The sequence below is a fragment of the Panthera pardus genome, unplaced genomic scaffold (genome assembly GCF_024362965.1).
Source record: "Panthera pardus isolate Hobbes unplaced genomic scaffold, ASM2436296v1 HiC_scaffold_12, whole genome shotgun sequence".
Lineage (NCBI taxonomy): Eukaryota > Metazoa > Chordata > Mammalia > Carnivora > Felidae > Panthera > Panthera pardus.
This window is the reverse complement of record NW_026526677.1, coordinates 77,377,589-77,392,457: the sequence shown is the minus strand read 5'-3', so window position 1 is coordinate 77,392,457 and position 14,869 is coordinate 77,377,589. Positions and strand designations below refer to the sequence as shown.

The following is a 14,869-nucleotide window of genomic DNA, read 5'->3' as shown; positions in this document are numbered from 1 at the left end:
CTATGTGGTTATGTCTAAGCTCTTTAGCCTCCTGTAACTTGTTGGCTTCCCCTTCTACTCTCACCTGCACACCTCAACTTCTATGTACAAGTACCACTCAGCTGGTCACAACTCTCCCGTGTCAACTGCAGATTCCAGCCTCTACACTTTTCTTTTCTCCTGTTGACTTGGAGACTGTTTCTTTTCTCTTGTTGACTGTTCTTCCTCCTGGCTAATTCTAGTTCTCCAGAGTTGAGCGATCACTGCTCCCTCCAGGATGTTACCCCCTGTTCATCACTCCTCTCTGCCATGCCTGCCCCCTTCCTCTGTGTCCCCAACAGCGCTGTGTCCATGTTATCAACACTGCGTTAACCACACGGTGTTGACGTAATTCAGATGTCTACCACCTACCTGTAAGCATACCTTTCTTACTTAGCCTGGTATCCAGATTGGCATCTTACATATAGAGGACACTTGTATTTGAAATGCATTTCAACAGTGCCCTTACAACAAAAGTAGATGTGTGACCACGTACTCCTCTGCTATAAACTCTCAGATAAGGAAACTGAAGCGGCATTGGCATTTTCTCATTTTCACTTCTCACCTGAGCGTATTAAAGGCTGGAGTGGATATTTTAGTTTGACTCTTACCCAAGGGATGGGCTGGGTTTTAACACCATTAAGCTTCTAATTAGGACATAGAGCCACTACAATGCAAAATGAGTCTCCTACAATTTAATGACCTGAAATTCAAACACAGAGATAACAAAAGTTTAATAGTTTGAAATGGTGGTTGAGACACAACAAATGTTTTCCATATCACCAGAGCAGTGATTGCCTTGGGTCTGTGGACTCACTGTCGTGAATTCAATGAAGATACAAAACCGCACACTCAAGCAAAGGTTTACATACAATTTCAGAACACTCACAAATAGCTCCAAATGGAAGGACCCTAAATCAAGAACTCTGTAAAAAATTAATTCAATTAAGAGGCCTAATAAGCTTAGTGCCCAGAGAGGCACTGCATTTCATGCTGGTTACCCAGATAAAAGCCCAGAACTCCATTTCGATCCCAGGGGAGGCATAAAAACGAAATCTCTTTAACACCTGGTTAATGTGTTCATTAGGACTCTTTAGGCCTTGAGACAGTTCAATCTTGTCGGGTTTAGTTTCTATGTGAGCATGAGATAGGCAAATAAATTATATAATAGCATATATTCTTAATGTTTCTCGTAATATGTTAATGTCCTATTTAGAAATGCATTTTTTGGAGAGATTACAACAAATATAGCCTTCGCTAACAGGCTGTTAAGGAAAATTTCAGTGTTTCCTTAATAAAGCTGCTTTATTGACTTCAGTGGCAAATTTATAAAAAGTTAACATGTCTTGATCTATTCAAAATTATGATTTACATTATTAACACAATGACAATGGCACATGTACAGTTAATACTGCACTCATACTATACACCGATAACAGGTCCCAGGAGCTCTTCTGAGTTTTTAAGATTAAAAACCACAATGCCTTGAACTGAATACCATGATTACAAACAGGTATTATTTAAAAACAACATATGCATATGCTATACAACACTTCCTCTTCTCTTCACTCAGAAATCGCATTTACTTCATTAATAATTCGTTTATACTTTAAAAAATGCTTTATAATTTTTGCAGTTAACTGACAATGAATGCTTGGGTCTTTCAAAAATTTTTAATGATAGATTATATCAATAGAAGTGTATTTAATATTGATCAGTGTTCGAAATGTCAAAAAGTGAAACAAACCAATCCTCTTAAATTCGTATAAATACTTACACATAGAAAACCTCTATCCATAGTCGAAACAAAGTATATTTAATGGATGTATTGGAAAGGAGAAATGGGCGATTCATGCCAGGGGAAGATTAAAAATGAGACTTTTTAAGCAAACATTGCCTATGGGACAGCCTCCTATTTTGATAATTTAAACCTAATTTTACTTAGATATCTAAGGAATTATTTTAAAAATCACACCCACAAGTAAAAAATTGGTAATCTGTTTACAAAGTGCAGTATTTCAGTACAGCAAATTCATCTCAAACAAAGATGCAGAGTGTGTGGCTTCCTAGCCTTTAAAACTCCCCTGGTTTCCATTTAGGTGGTTTAACATTTAGTCATGATACGTAACACAGGACGCCTGTGTAATGAAGCTTGGGCCCCTTAACACCTGCTATTCATTAATTCCAACATAAGAGTATGAGACCTGGAAGGTAAATTGCCAAAATCTGATTTCTGAGGTACAGATTATCTGAATAGAATTTATGACCTGGTACCAGTCAGTAATCCCAACACAAACTATTGCTTTGTAATGAACTCTGTATGGTTTGCATGTCCTTCAACAACTGAAGATTTTTCCTGCTTTTTTCGCCAGGTCTCGGTTTGGCAACGTCCTTCTTATTTGTGGTCCCTGTGATTCCAGAAGAACGACTGCTGCTGTTTCCTTCTTCATCAAGAGTCTTTCTGGGGGTCCTCAAGTCCCTCTTCTGCTTCTCTATCTTGTGTTTCTCCAGCTACAACAAGTAACCAAGGCAGGGAAAAAGGAGGATTCAATGAAAATGTCCTCTTCTGGCCACTGGTATTTTTAATTCTCATACAAGCTAAAATGCCAATAATACATTCTAAGTGTATTTTTTTTTTTTATAAAGTCTTCAAAAATCTCTGGTACGAGTGATTTGACGCTAAGTGCTTAAAAACAGAAAGCAACATACAAACGAGTGAATGCAAGTAAACACATCAATACTGATGCTGTTTCAGAAGGTAAGGCCGTGTGTGGCCAAAGTGCAGAACAGAGCAAGTAAGAAACAAGAGGGTCTGGGGAAGGTCTTACAGAAAACAAAAGAAAGGTGTTCTAGAAACTAGTCTGAGGAGGTAACGAAACATGTTCCAGATGGATGAAGAGATGTAATGGTAATGTATTAATACTAACAAAAGGTTTTTGTTATTTCACTACTTTAGAAAAACTTAAAATAGCTTATATTTACTTATTTTTACAGAGCTTTACTTTTACTTTAAGCTGCTGCTAGGTTGGTATTCCGTTAGAGAGAATAAGGTTGAGCCTGATGTATAAGAAACAAATTAGACCATTACTCCTGCAGCGATCATTTGCTCCTATTTATTCTTTTTTTTTAATGTGAACTTTACAAAAAATGCTTAAAAGCCCAGGTTTTGGAGTTCAGAGGAACCACGTTTGCATTCCAGCTCTGCCATTCACCAGTGAGCTGGTATGTCCTCACACAGAAGTTACTTAATTTCACTTGAGGATATGCCTACCTCCCAGGACACTCAACCCAGCTTTCCTTATCTGTAAAATAGTACGCCCAGTTCACAAGTCTTCTACGAAAATTAAGATGACATATTCACAAGCACTTAACACTGTGCCTATTATAGAGCAATCCATTAGTAAATGTCAGCCATACCTGTTCTGTTCCCAGCATTCTCCATTTCCATCAGGGGTACCACCATCCTCTCCCTCCAAATGACACTCAGCAGCAAGTTGCCCTGATCATTCTACTTCCAAGACCTACCTCAGATCTGTCCGCTTTTCCCCACCTACACTCATTCACAACCTCTGATCGAGAAGAGCTTCAGGCGGCCGAGCTGTTCTCGGCCCCTCTGCCCTGTGTCCAGCCCACTCCCAGTGGTCCCAATAATCTCTGACACGAATCATTATGTATCTCTCCAGATGAAAATTCGGGAGTATGCCTCCCCACTGCACTTAGTAGATATTAAATAAATGGCTGCTCTACTAATTTAATTAGCAACATATTTTTTTTTTCACATATTTATATCTACTTACTCCTTTCGAAATCAAGAATTTCCAGGTGTTTTTTAAAAGACTTCGGAAAATGTGGAATCATTTAAATTCATCACAGAAGTTAAAGGTTGTTCTTATAAAGGTAAAAATATTAAATATATTCAATATTCAAAAGAAGTGTCTTAGATGATAAAATCTACTCTCACAGATTACAAGATGGTGTCTTCCTTCTTAGCCCACTTAACTCCGATTCCTAAAGAAATACTTCCTGTAGCTCCCTATCTGTGATACACTTGAATGTCATCAATCAATGTATTTGGGGAAAAGGGTTTTTTGGTTCTGCCTTGTTCTTGTTTTATAATCATTAGAAACAAGGAAAGGGAAATTAAGTTACCTGGGCTTGGTATTTTCGAACTTTAGTTATTTGGTTAGCTTTGGCCTCCATCCTTCCCACTAACGCCTCCAGCTCACACTCTAAGTTGTCTTTCAGTTCCACAGTTGGGGATTCTTGGATAAGTTTCGCAAGCTGCTGGTGATCACTACATAAAAAACAAAAGTAGGGCTTGATAAAGCTTCCTGTTTCATGGTTAGGGCCACCATGTCCCACTCACCATGGGACCACTGCTCTGTGCATTAAAAATGACTCCAGTTTTTAAACAGAGCAACAAGATGGTTTAAAGGTTCAAGAAAGGCACTGGAGGTAAATGTAAAAACAGTTCTTAATTTCAAAGGCTTAATTATTTTTATTCCACCTCCTACAGTATTACACACGTAGAAAGGAAAGCCCAGAAAGAAAGCAAGGATCTTGTTCCTCAAATACATCCTAACCTATTCAAGTTTAACTAAACTCAATGTATATCAAGCTCCCAAACAAGGAAATAAAACTGAAGTGTGAACCTTGGTCTTCAAAACATTTAACACTATTCAAAAAGGGAGAGATTTCCCCCAGAACAGTTGCATTTGTTAAGGTCCTAGTAAATCGCTCAGTGGTTGCTTCAAGAACTGTGCTCTGATACTTGCTGAATAGAATAAATTAACAATACGATTAATGAAGTCACCAAGAACTTAAAACAAAGTTTTACAACTAAACATAATTTAAAAAACAAAAACTAAAACTCACAAGCTCATTTGCCCAAATTCATCTTGTAAAGTCTGTAAGACTTCTGACAACTCTTCATTAATGCTGCTGGAGGAGGGAGGCGTTACTGACACCTTCTTACTTTTACCATTTCGTGAAGAAACTTGCTTTGCCAAAGGAACACTGTTGACCACTCGATCATTGCACAAGGCTTTAGTATGCTGCTTCATCAGATGCAAGACATGCTGAACATTGGCTACCACAGCATGGCTAGGACTGGTGGACTGAAGAAAAATGAGAATTAATTGAAGCCACATCATCTAAATCTGTTTTGTTTACTCCCTGAATAAAAAGATCTCTACCCATAAAAAGCCTATGATATAAACTTCCTAGGGTGAATCCAATTACCAAGTCCTGTGGACTTAACTTCTGAAATACCTCCAATCCACCTCTTACTCTCCACCCTACTGTCATCCCTCGGTTTATGCAACCATCGCCACTAGCTATAGGAAGAAGATCGCAATTGGCATCGCTCTCCTCAGTTTCTAATTCAATAAGGCTATCAGCTATCTTCCTAAAATAATATGCTAATAGTAATCAGTTTGTTCTCCTATTTGAAATCCTTTGATGTTAAGCCCACTAACGCTAATGTCCAAACTCCTTAGCATAGACAAAGGGTCTACTATCATTGAGCTAAAACTTATACTCCCTGGCCTTTTGTCCTATCATCCCCTAATTTCTCTGTATTATTTCCATAAACTGTATTTGCACATGCCATTTCTTCTGTGTGGCACCATTTTACCATTCTTTAAAACACAGTTCAAATATATAACTTTTAAAGACTTCCCTAAAACCTCTAGGTAATGAATTGGTCCAATTAAGTAGTCCATTCTCAGATCACCCAGAGCATTTCTCTCTCTCAGTGAATTTATCACAATACACTATAATCATGTTTCCATGTCTGTTTCACCTGTTAAATAGCATATGTGCTTCCAGGTGGTAAGGACTGTCACTGCATTCATTTCTCTATCCTCAAATAGTAGGGGGATCTAAGTTTACATAAACGTAACAGGAAAACATAACATAAACAACAATAGCGAAAAGCTGGTAGCCCTCTCAAAATTTCTGGTTTCGTTTTTAATATGAAACAATAATCTCAATATGCTATTTTAATTTACAAAAAGATGGCTGGACTAACTTGGCTCTATAAGCATCATCTAGACAGCTTGTTTACAATGCAGATCCCCAGGCAGCACTCCAAACTCAATCAGTGTGGGTCAGGGCTTGGAAATGTGTATTTTTAATTTTGCCAGGTGATTCTGACCAGTCAGGTTTGGAAGCCACTGTGCTAAAGCTAACAGATACTCTTTATCCTAGTCTCTACTGCCAGGTAGCAAATTGAATCCAGCATTATATACAAAGAAGTATGTATACCCTATCCAAGTGAGTTTATTCCAGGAATAACTGAATTGAACTAGTCAATTATTTAATTCAATTACTAAAAATAAAAAAAAGCAGTGTAGTCTAGCATATTGACAGTAAAAAAGAAAAATCACATAACCACACCATCTAATAAAGAAAAGCATATAAAATAATCCAACACCCAATCAGGTACTCAAAAAAGCAGAAACAGAGGGAAATTTCCACCAGTTGGTGAAGAGCATTGACAAAGAACCTACAGCTAACATTGCATTTACTGGTGAGACTGAATGTTCTCCGCCACTAATATCAGGAAAAAGACAAGAATGTCCACTCTCTTCACTTTTGCTTAAAGTAATACTGGAAATCCTAGCCAGTGCAGTAAGGCAAAAAAGGAAACAAAAGGCATGCAAATTAAAAAAAATAAAACTGTCCCTATTTACAGGATGACATACCTCTCTACATAGAAAATTCTAACCAATCTAAAAAAATAATCCCTAGGACTAATAAGGAATTCAATGAAATCACAAAATGTAAGACCAACATACAAAAACTTACTATACTAGCAATGATCACATAGAAACTAAATTAAAACTACAACTTACATTTGCTCAAAAAAAAAATATGTGAGTATATAATAAAGCAGATATGGGACCAATATGCCAAAAACCACAAAACACTGATGAAAGAAATCAAAGATCTAAATAAAAAAAGCTACACTGTACTCATGGTCTGGAAGACTTGACATGACAAGAATGTCAATTCTCCTAAACTGATCTGTAAATAAAACACAATTCCAATCAAAATTCTAGCAAGACTTTTTTTTTTTTTTTTTTTTTGTGAATAGAGAAAAGTTTATTCTAAAATTCATATAAAGAGAAAAGGAACTAGAGGAGCTAAAACAATTTTGAGAAAGAAGAATGGACAAAGAATCATTCTTCCTGATGTTAAGACTTACTATACATAAAGCCACAGTAATCGACATAATCGAGGCAAAATGGTACTGGCAAAGAAGTAAACATACACATCAATGGAACAGAATAAAAAAATAAACCTTGACCTAACAAGCCTCATACTGTATACAAAAATCATTTCAAGTGGATCATAAATTTAGACATAAAACATAAAACCGTAAAATATATGAGACATAAGTGAAAATGTATAGGATGTTGGTCCTGGCAAAGAGTTCTTAGACCTGACAGAAGTATGATCCAGAGAAAGCAAAAATCAATTAACTGGATTTCAGCGAAACAAAAAGCAGCTCTGTGAAACAGTTTAAGAGGAAGAAAGAAAAACTACAGACTGGGAGAATATATCTGCAAACTACATATCTGATATGTGACTTGTATCAAAACACAGAACTCTCAAAACCTAAGAGTAAACAAACAAAAACAATTAAAACAGGCAAGAAATACAAATGGATATTTCAGTAGAGGATACACAGATGGTAAATAAGCACATGAGAAAGAAGATAATCACCATCATTAGCCATTAGGGTAATATAAAATAAAAGCACTATGAGATATCAAACATACGTAGCAGAAAGGCTAAACTAAAAAGTAACAATATTAAATGCTGGTTAAGGATGTGGAAAAACTCCATCTCTGGGACACTGCTACTGGAAATGAAAAATGGTACAGTCACTCGAAAATAGTTGGGTAGTTTAAAAACAAGAAATACACTACACATACAATCCAGCAATCAAATTCCTGGACATTTATCCCACAGAAGTGAAAACTTATGTCCACACAAAAACCTATACACAATGCTCACACTGGTTTTATTTGTAAACTCCCAAAACTGGAAACAACCCAAATGTCCTCAATAAGTGAATCCTTAAACTGTCATACTTTCACACCATGGAATATTTAACTGAGAGAAAGAAAAGAACCATGGATATACACAACCGTTTGATGAATCTCAAGGGAGTTATACTGAATAAAAAGGTCAATCTCAAAAGATCACATTTTGTATGACTCCCATTTGTGAAATGGCAAAACTGTAGATATGGAGTGGTGGTGGTTACCGAACCTACATGTGATAAAACTACACTGACCTAACCTGTACATGGGTGTGCATGCACACACACATATATACACAAGTACAACTAGAGAAATCTCAATAAGGTCTGTGGATTTAGTCTCCTGGTTTTGATACTATAGCTACGTAATATATTACCATTGTAGTAAACCAGATGAAAGGTACATGGACCTTTATTATTTTTGCAACTTCCTATAAATCTAGAATCATTTCAAAATAAAAGTTAATCTACGTTTTTATCGATAATTTAAATTCAACTACAATTAAATGGTTTAGCTATACATTCTCCCTTGTAGCTATGCAGTCATCAATACAGCCTTGAATATCAAGAACCAAATTCATTTGTCTCAATAACAACTTAAATGCTGATCTACATGGTATTCATTTAAAGTGTGAAAATATGAGTATGTGCAATCACTATTTCACCTGTAATTTGATATATTCAAGTTATATATTCGCTATACTAATGCCTATATATGCTTCAAAATAAACAGTATATAGTTTTAAAAATTCTTTTTCCTGTTATTTTTCTGATTGTACCCATTAACGGAATTTTATGTCTGTTCAATCTAGTTTAAAAATCAGGACGTGTATTTTGTGTCTTTAATTTCATTTTTCTAGTAATTCATTTTTATTGCATTTTACATATGTATTGGTTTATGACAATGTATAATTAAAAATAAAAACTGGACCTTCACAATAGTTTGAGGAACACTTGGCTAGGTGACAGCACATTCTTAGCTGTTTGAATAATATTTCACAGAGTACCAACAACTTCAGAAAGAGAGCTCAGGTTGAAAAGACTGATCTTTGAATCTGTCCCTTTCAACCTTTATATTAAATGACTTCAATGAGAATTACTGAAGATAGGCAATTATATTTGGGAATAATACAAATAATGAATTAGATTCTAATATAATATAGGATAGGGTGAGACTCTACTTAGAGTCTCATTTACTTACAAATTCTGTATAAAATAATTAAATCCACAAGTATAGGACCTACAGCAGCTGATCCAAAGCTTCAGGAAAATACCTGTTACTTCAGTTGACTCTAAAGGGCACCTGGGTAGCTCAATGGGTTAAGCGTCTGACCCTTGATTTTGGCTCAGGTCATGATGTGGAATCAAGCCCTGTATCGGGCTCTGCCCTGACAGCATGGGGCCTGCTTGGGATTCTCCCTCTCCCTCCTTCCCTCTCTCTTTCTCTCTCAAAATAAATAAATAAACATTAAAAATTAACGAGTGCCGGACGCCTGGGTGGCTCAGTCGGTTAAGTGGCCAACTTTGGCTCGGGTCATGATCTCATAGTTCACGAGTTTGAGCCCCGCATTGAGCTCTGTGCTGACAGCTCAGAGCCTGGAGCCTGTCTCAGATTCTGTGTCTCCCTCTCTCTCTGCCCCACCTCTGCTTGCGCTCTCTCTCTCTCTCTCTCTCTCTCTCAAAAAAATAAACATTAAAAAAAATTTTTTTTAACTAATGAGAGGGAGGATGAAGCTTCCCACAGAACATTAATATGATGCTAGGCTGAGTTGACAGACTCCCAGAATGTGACAAAGACTATTCTGTGCTAGTCACACTGCATTTAGAGGGCTACATTCAATTTAGAAAGAGAGTGATGAGGTGGTAAAAAAAAAAAACAACTCATAGCTGAAGAAAAAGGAAGTGTTTATTTATAACCCAAAATAGAATAAGGAGATGAGAATAAAGTTATTTTCAAAAGTTTAAATATTTCCCTACAGTCAAGGGCTCATGTGGATCCCAGAGAGCAGAAAAAGAGCAATGAACAGAATTTACACAGTGAAAGATTTCAACTCACTTAAGAACTTACAAATAAAGTGGTCTAGAAATACATCTGAACAGAGTACACAACCACTGTTTTGGATATTTACATAATGAAAACACTAGGCAGAGAACTTTATTAAGTGGGTCCCAAATCTAACTGAACATTAGACTGAAATCAGGGAACAGTAAAAACAAACACACACACACACACACACACACACACACACACACACACACACACACACACCTTTCTAGGCCCCCATCAGAAAATTCTGACTTAGTAGGACTGTGGTGGGGCTTCATAATCTGCTTTTTCAAATGCAGTACTCAGTGATGCTAATGTAGCTGGTCAGCCCTTGAGAACCTCTACTTCCAACCCAACAGATTTTATGGTGAAGCAAAAGCAGGTTGGTAGGATTAAGAGACAAAGGAAGAAACATAGGTCAAAAGATAATCTGCAATCCAACAAGAGATTAAATTGAGGGTAAAGAACAGCATAGAGACAAGGGCATTATTTAAATATAAATACATATATAGATATATATATACACATATATATGTGTGCGTGTATATATACATATATATATATATATATTTTTTTTTTTTTTAAGTGATTTGTGCCTCACACATCCACAAAGGGCAAATGGAAAAGTTAGAAATTAGTTCACTCCCCAAGCTTTCACCAAGGATTTATTGTGGGGTTAAAAGAAATAAATAAATAAGATTAAAATCTATTTCCTAAGCCTCTCAAACTCACTACTTAGTTGGGTATTCAAGGCATCTATGCAAGAAACAACCAGCAACATAGAGCTAATGAAAAAGTGCTATAAACTAACACAGTGCTAAGCACTTATTAGAAATCACTTAGTACTTCCTGATATTTGACAAAATTATCATCTCTACATTTAAACACTAAAGGAACATAAAATTCAGGTCTATTTATGACTGCTTCTTGGAGAATGATGCATGTGAGGACAAATAGGATGTGATTTCTATTTATTTAAATATCTACTATATTTAAATATAAATGAGCAGGACTGATACTAAAATTCCAACGCTACAAGTAATACCATTTGCCATTTCATTTACTCTTATCTACAACCATACCTTCTCTAAACCAGAGTCTGTGATATTGTTCATATCTTTATTTCCACAAATACTTTATCTGCTTTAAAGTCCTCCTAGCCTTTTCCCTGCTCCCCCAATCCCATAAAACCTTCTTCCATCTCTTTCTTATATCACTATGATCCATACGAGTAAAAGGGCAGAAAAATGTTTTCACCATTTACAGGCATACAGGCAGATGAGTGGATTTAATTCAAAGAGCTAAATTGTAAAGGAAAAAAAAATCCAGAGTTGGAGCAACTCACCTTTCCAGCTACAAAAGGCATATCCCCCAAGCATAATCTATAATGTGGTTGTGCAGTAAAATAGTTCCTAGAACCTTTCTGAATGGAAAGGAAAAACAAAACAAAACAAACAAACAAAAAACAACAAGTTTACTCACATGATGATAAGTTTACTTACAAGTTTACTCACATGACTAATCTAAAATTTCAGTGTACTGTTGGGCTACTACTTGCTTTATTGATATTGGTATATTCTTGAGCTCCTAGTAATACCTGACAACATGCCTCTTAGCCTCGGAAAGGCTAGGAAGGAAAAAAAATCGTACCCGCCAAAACAGCAAGTACAGTCTACGAACCGGTATATATATATATATATGTATGTATGTATATTCACATATACATAAAAACACTGAGCAATACTGAATAATACAGATCTGGGCAATGTTTTGCAGTTCTAAAATGCTTTCATATATACCATCTCACTACCAGGGTAAAATTTAAAAGTAGATACTACTTATCCCCATTTTCCCAATGAAGAAACGGAGAGTGAAGATTTATTCCAAGCCTGGGTACCACACAGTTGTAGGAGTATTTTCACACAAATTACACTCAGTAATAATCAGCACTTTGACTTATTGGTCCTGTTTTCATACCTTTTCTGGTGGTTTTGACTTCTTTTTTTTAACTCTTCTTGCACTGGGAACACATGGAGCTGCCTTATTTTCAAAGATAATTCTATTTGTTTCTAGACCAGTCTGCAACTAAGAAAAACAGGACAGCCTAAAGTTAATGCTACAGAAATAAAAGCTATTAGATTTGCCATGTAAAGATCTGTAGAAACCTATAATAGAGAAACAGAAAAACATATCATAGCTGCGTAACTATGTCTTGAATCAATCTGTGAACATTCTCCAAATATTCTATTTATTTATTTATTTATTTATTTATTTATTTATTTATTAACGTTGATTTATTTTTGAGACAGAGCATGAACAGGGGAGGGGCAGAGAGAGAGGGAGACACAGAATCCGAAACAGGCTGCAGGCTCCGAGCGGTCAGCACAGAGCCCGACGCGGGGCTCGAACCCATGGGCCGTGAGATCATGACCTGAGCCGAAGCTGGACGCCCAACCGACCAAGCCACCCAGGCACCCCAAATATTTTAAATCAATACAAGTCCCTCATTTTATCCTGAAGTACTGTGCTACAACTTATCCTTTTTTTTTTCCCCCCCAGTTTGGAACCGTTTAGCTCCATTATTTGTAGTTGCTCCATAAATTATACCTAATGAGCTAAATACAATATATCTGAATCCAAACCAATACTTCAATATTTTCTTCTTTTTTACACATGGCAACTACATCAGTGCCAGACACAATGCGGCTGGAGAGCAAAATACATTTCTCCCTCTTTAAAAACTAACACCCTTACATCATAAGAAAATGAAAACTGGAAATTTTATGTCCAAAAGAACTGGAAGGTACGTCAGCAGATACTATCACATCTTTTGTCTTTGTCTAGAATAATGGTTTTCAAACGAGCTTATGTATCAAAATCGTCTGGGGTTTAGGAGAAACATTCAGATTGTCAGGATCCTCTCTGGACCTCATTGTTTTTAAAAGTATTTTAAAGTTCCCCAGGAAATTATGATGGAGTTGGAACACTCAGAACCAATGGATGAGTTAGAAATACCGAGAATACTAACTCCCACAATGACTGCATTCTTTAGGGACAAAATCTATTCAGAGACAAAGGAATACAGGGATGCCTACCCTCGGGAGCATCTACATTCTCACGCATCTAACAATGCTTTATACATAGTCAACTGAATAGACAGAATTCATTGAACATAAAATTACTACTCTGATAAAATTATTACTGTGTGAGACTTATGAAGCCAATGGGTTTGAATAGTATAAAAGTAACAACTTTTTAAAAATGTTTTAACTTCCAGTTTATTTAATTCTTCCCAGTAATGGTCATATATTTGTGTGGCAGAGTTTTAACATTTTTAAGTGCTTTCATTGTCTTTTCTCTCATTTGATGTCTCCAACACTAGGAAGATATAAAATGAAGACCACTTCATCAACGGTAAAATCCAAGCTCTGAATGGTTAAATATCTTGCCCAAGACCATACAAGTTAAGGTTGGCTTGACTTGGAACGACGTACGATCCCTGGTCACTGGTATTCTACTAGAATAGCATTCACTCTCAGAACTCAAAAAAGCTTTACTGATATAATAACTGATTTGGTCCCTATATTATGCCTGCTAAATGAAAAAGTGAAAATACTGTAAAATAACTTTTTAAATTAATAAAATAACGAACTTGTTTAATTTTATTTCATGTACAATAAAACTCACCACCACAACGTATATAGAGCACAATTTATGAGTTTGCATGTTACAAGTGTGGAAATGGACATACAGTAAAGTGGCTGACCTTACAGTGGAATGGGCAGAGAAACCAAGTCACTTCAAAACTTGTTGTGATCAAAAATAAAGCCACATGACCACAGAACTCAGCACAGTGAGGAAAAAATACAACACAAGGTAAATATTTGAGAAAGAAAATATATCAGGTTTAATAGAAAGAGACTATGTTAAATCAGAGAGTTCTGGGGGGTTCTGGAAGCAACAGACAAGGTGACAAGGATAACAAGATGTTTACAGCCCTGCAAGCCCACATATGAACAGAACTCAGGACACTGCTGGCCTCTGACCACAGCCTAAGCTGCAGACCCTCTGCTCCTAACTGTTCTGGAATCAAGACCTGCTTCTTGTGTTAATATGAGAAAAGATACATATGAATGTTTTAAGACTCTGGAAGTGGGAGGGAAAATAGGAGGTATCTGAATAAATAAGCTCTTAAAAGAGTCTTCAATTACGAACAAGGTATTTTATTGAGCCTGTCAGTAAGACTCACTGGGAACAAAAGTATTGCTGCATCGTTTAGAAATGTGGTTCTGGTTGGTATACATAAAAATTCAATGTTTGTGTGGATTCACACTGCGTCACCTATTCTACCTGGTGGTCAATGCATGGGCTAAAATCAAAGACTAGGAGCAAACAGAGCTCACTTTCCTTATCCAGTAGCTTTTGTGAATTGGTATGGTCACTATTGATTGGCGCAGCCCACTACCTCAATTTCTGTCCTGGTGTTTTGAGGCCACCAAGAGAAAGGAAAATGTGTAAGCAGGAAACTAAATGATGGTTTTCCAACATTTCCAACAGTGACCCAAGTGAGAAGTTTTACATCCTTATGTATTATTACTCTGATGGTTTTTAGTCCATTGATTTTTTTAAAATGCTGATTAAAACCCACAATTTGAACAACTCTAAAAAACTGCTCAACTTTTACTCTTCGCCTACAAAAATATGTTAATAATTTTCTTTAAAAAAAAATTTTTTTTAACATTTATTTATTT

At 36.2% G+C, this 14,869-nt stretch overlaps 1 protein-coding gene across 1 annotated transcript in view; it reads right to left on the bottom strand.

Moving 5' to 3' along the window:
• Positions 1-698: 698 nt before the first annotated feature.
• CEP57 (centrosomal protein 57) overlaps positions 699-14,869 on the bottom strand; it is a 41,025-nt gene continuing 26,854 nt past the window's right edge. Inside the window, exons 7-11 of the mRNA XM_019450148.2 lie at positions 12,096-12,203; positions 11,464-11,541; positions 4,894-5,135; positions 4,168-4,312; positions 699-2,529 (exon numbers count right to left, since the gene is read on the bottom strand). Coding sequence (XP_019305693.2) covers positions 2,296-2,529; positions 4,168-4,312; positions 4,894-5,135; positions 11,464-11,541; positions 12,096-12,203 — 807 coding nt within the window. The 3' untranslated portion in view covers positions 699-2,295. The remainder of the gene's footprint in view (positions 2,530-4,167; positions 4,313-4,893; positions 5,136-11,463; positions 11,542-12,095; positions 12,204-14,869) is intronic.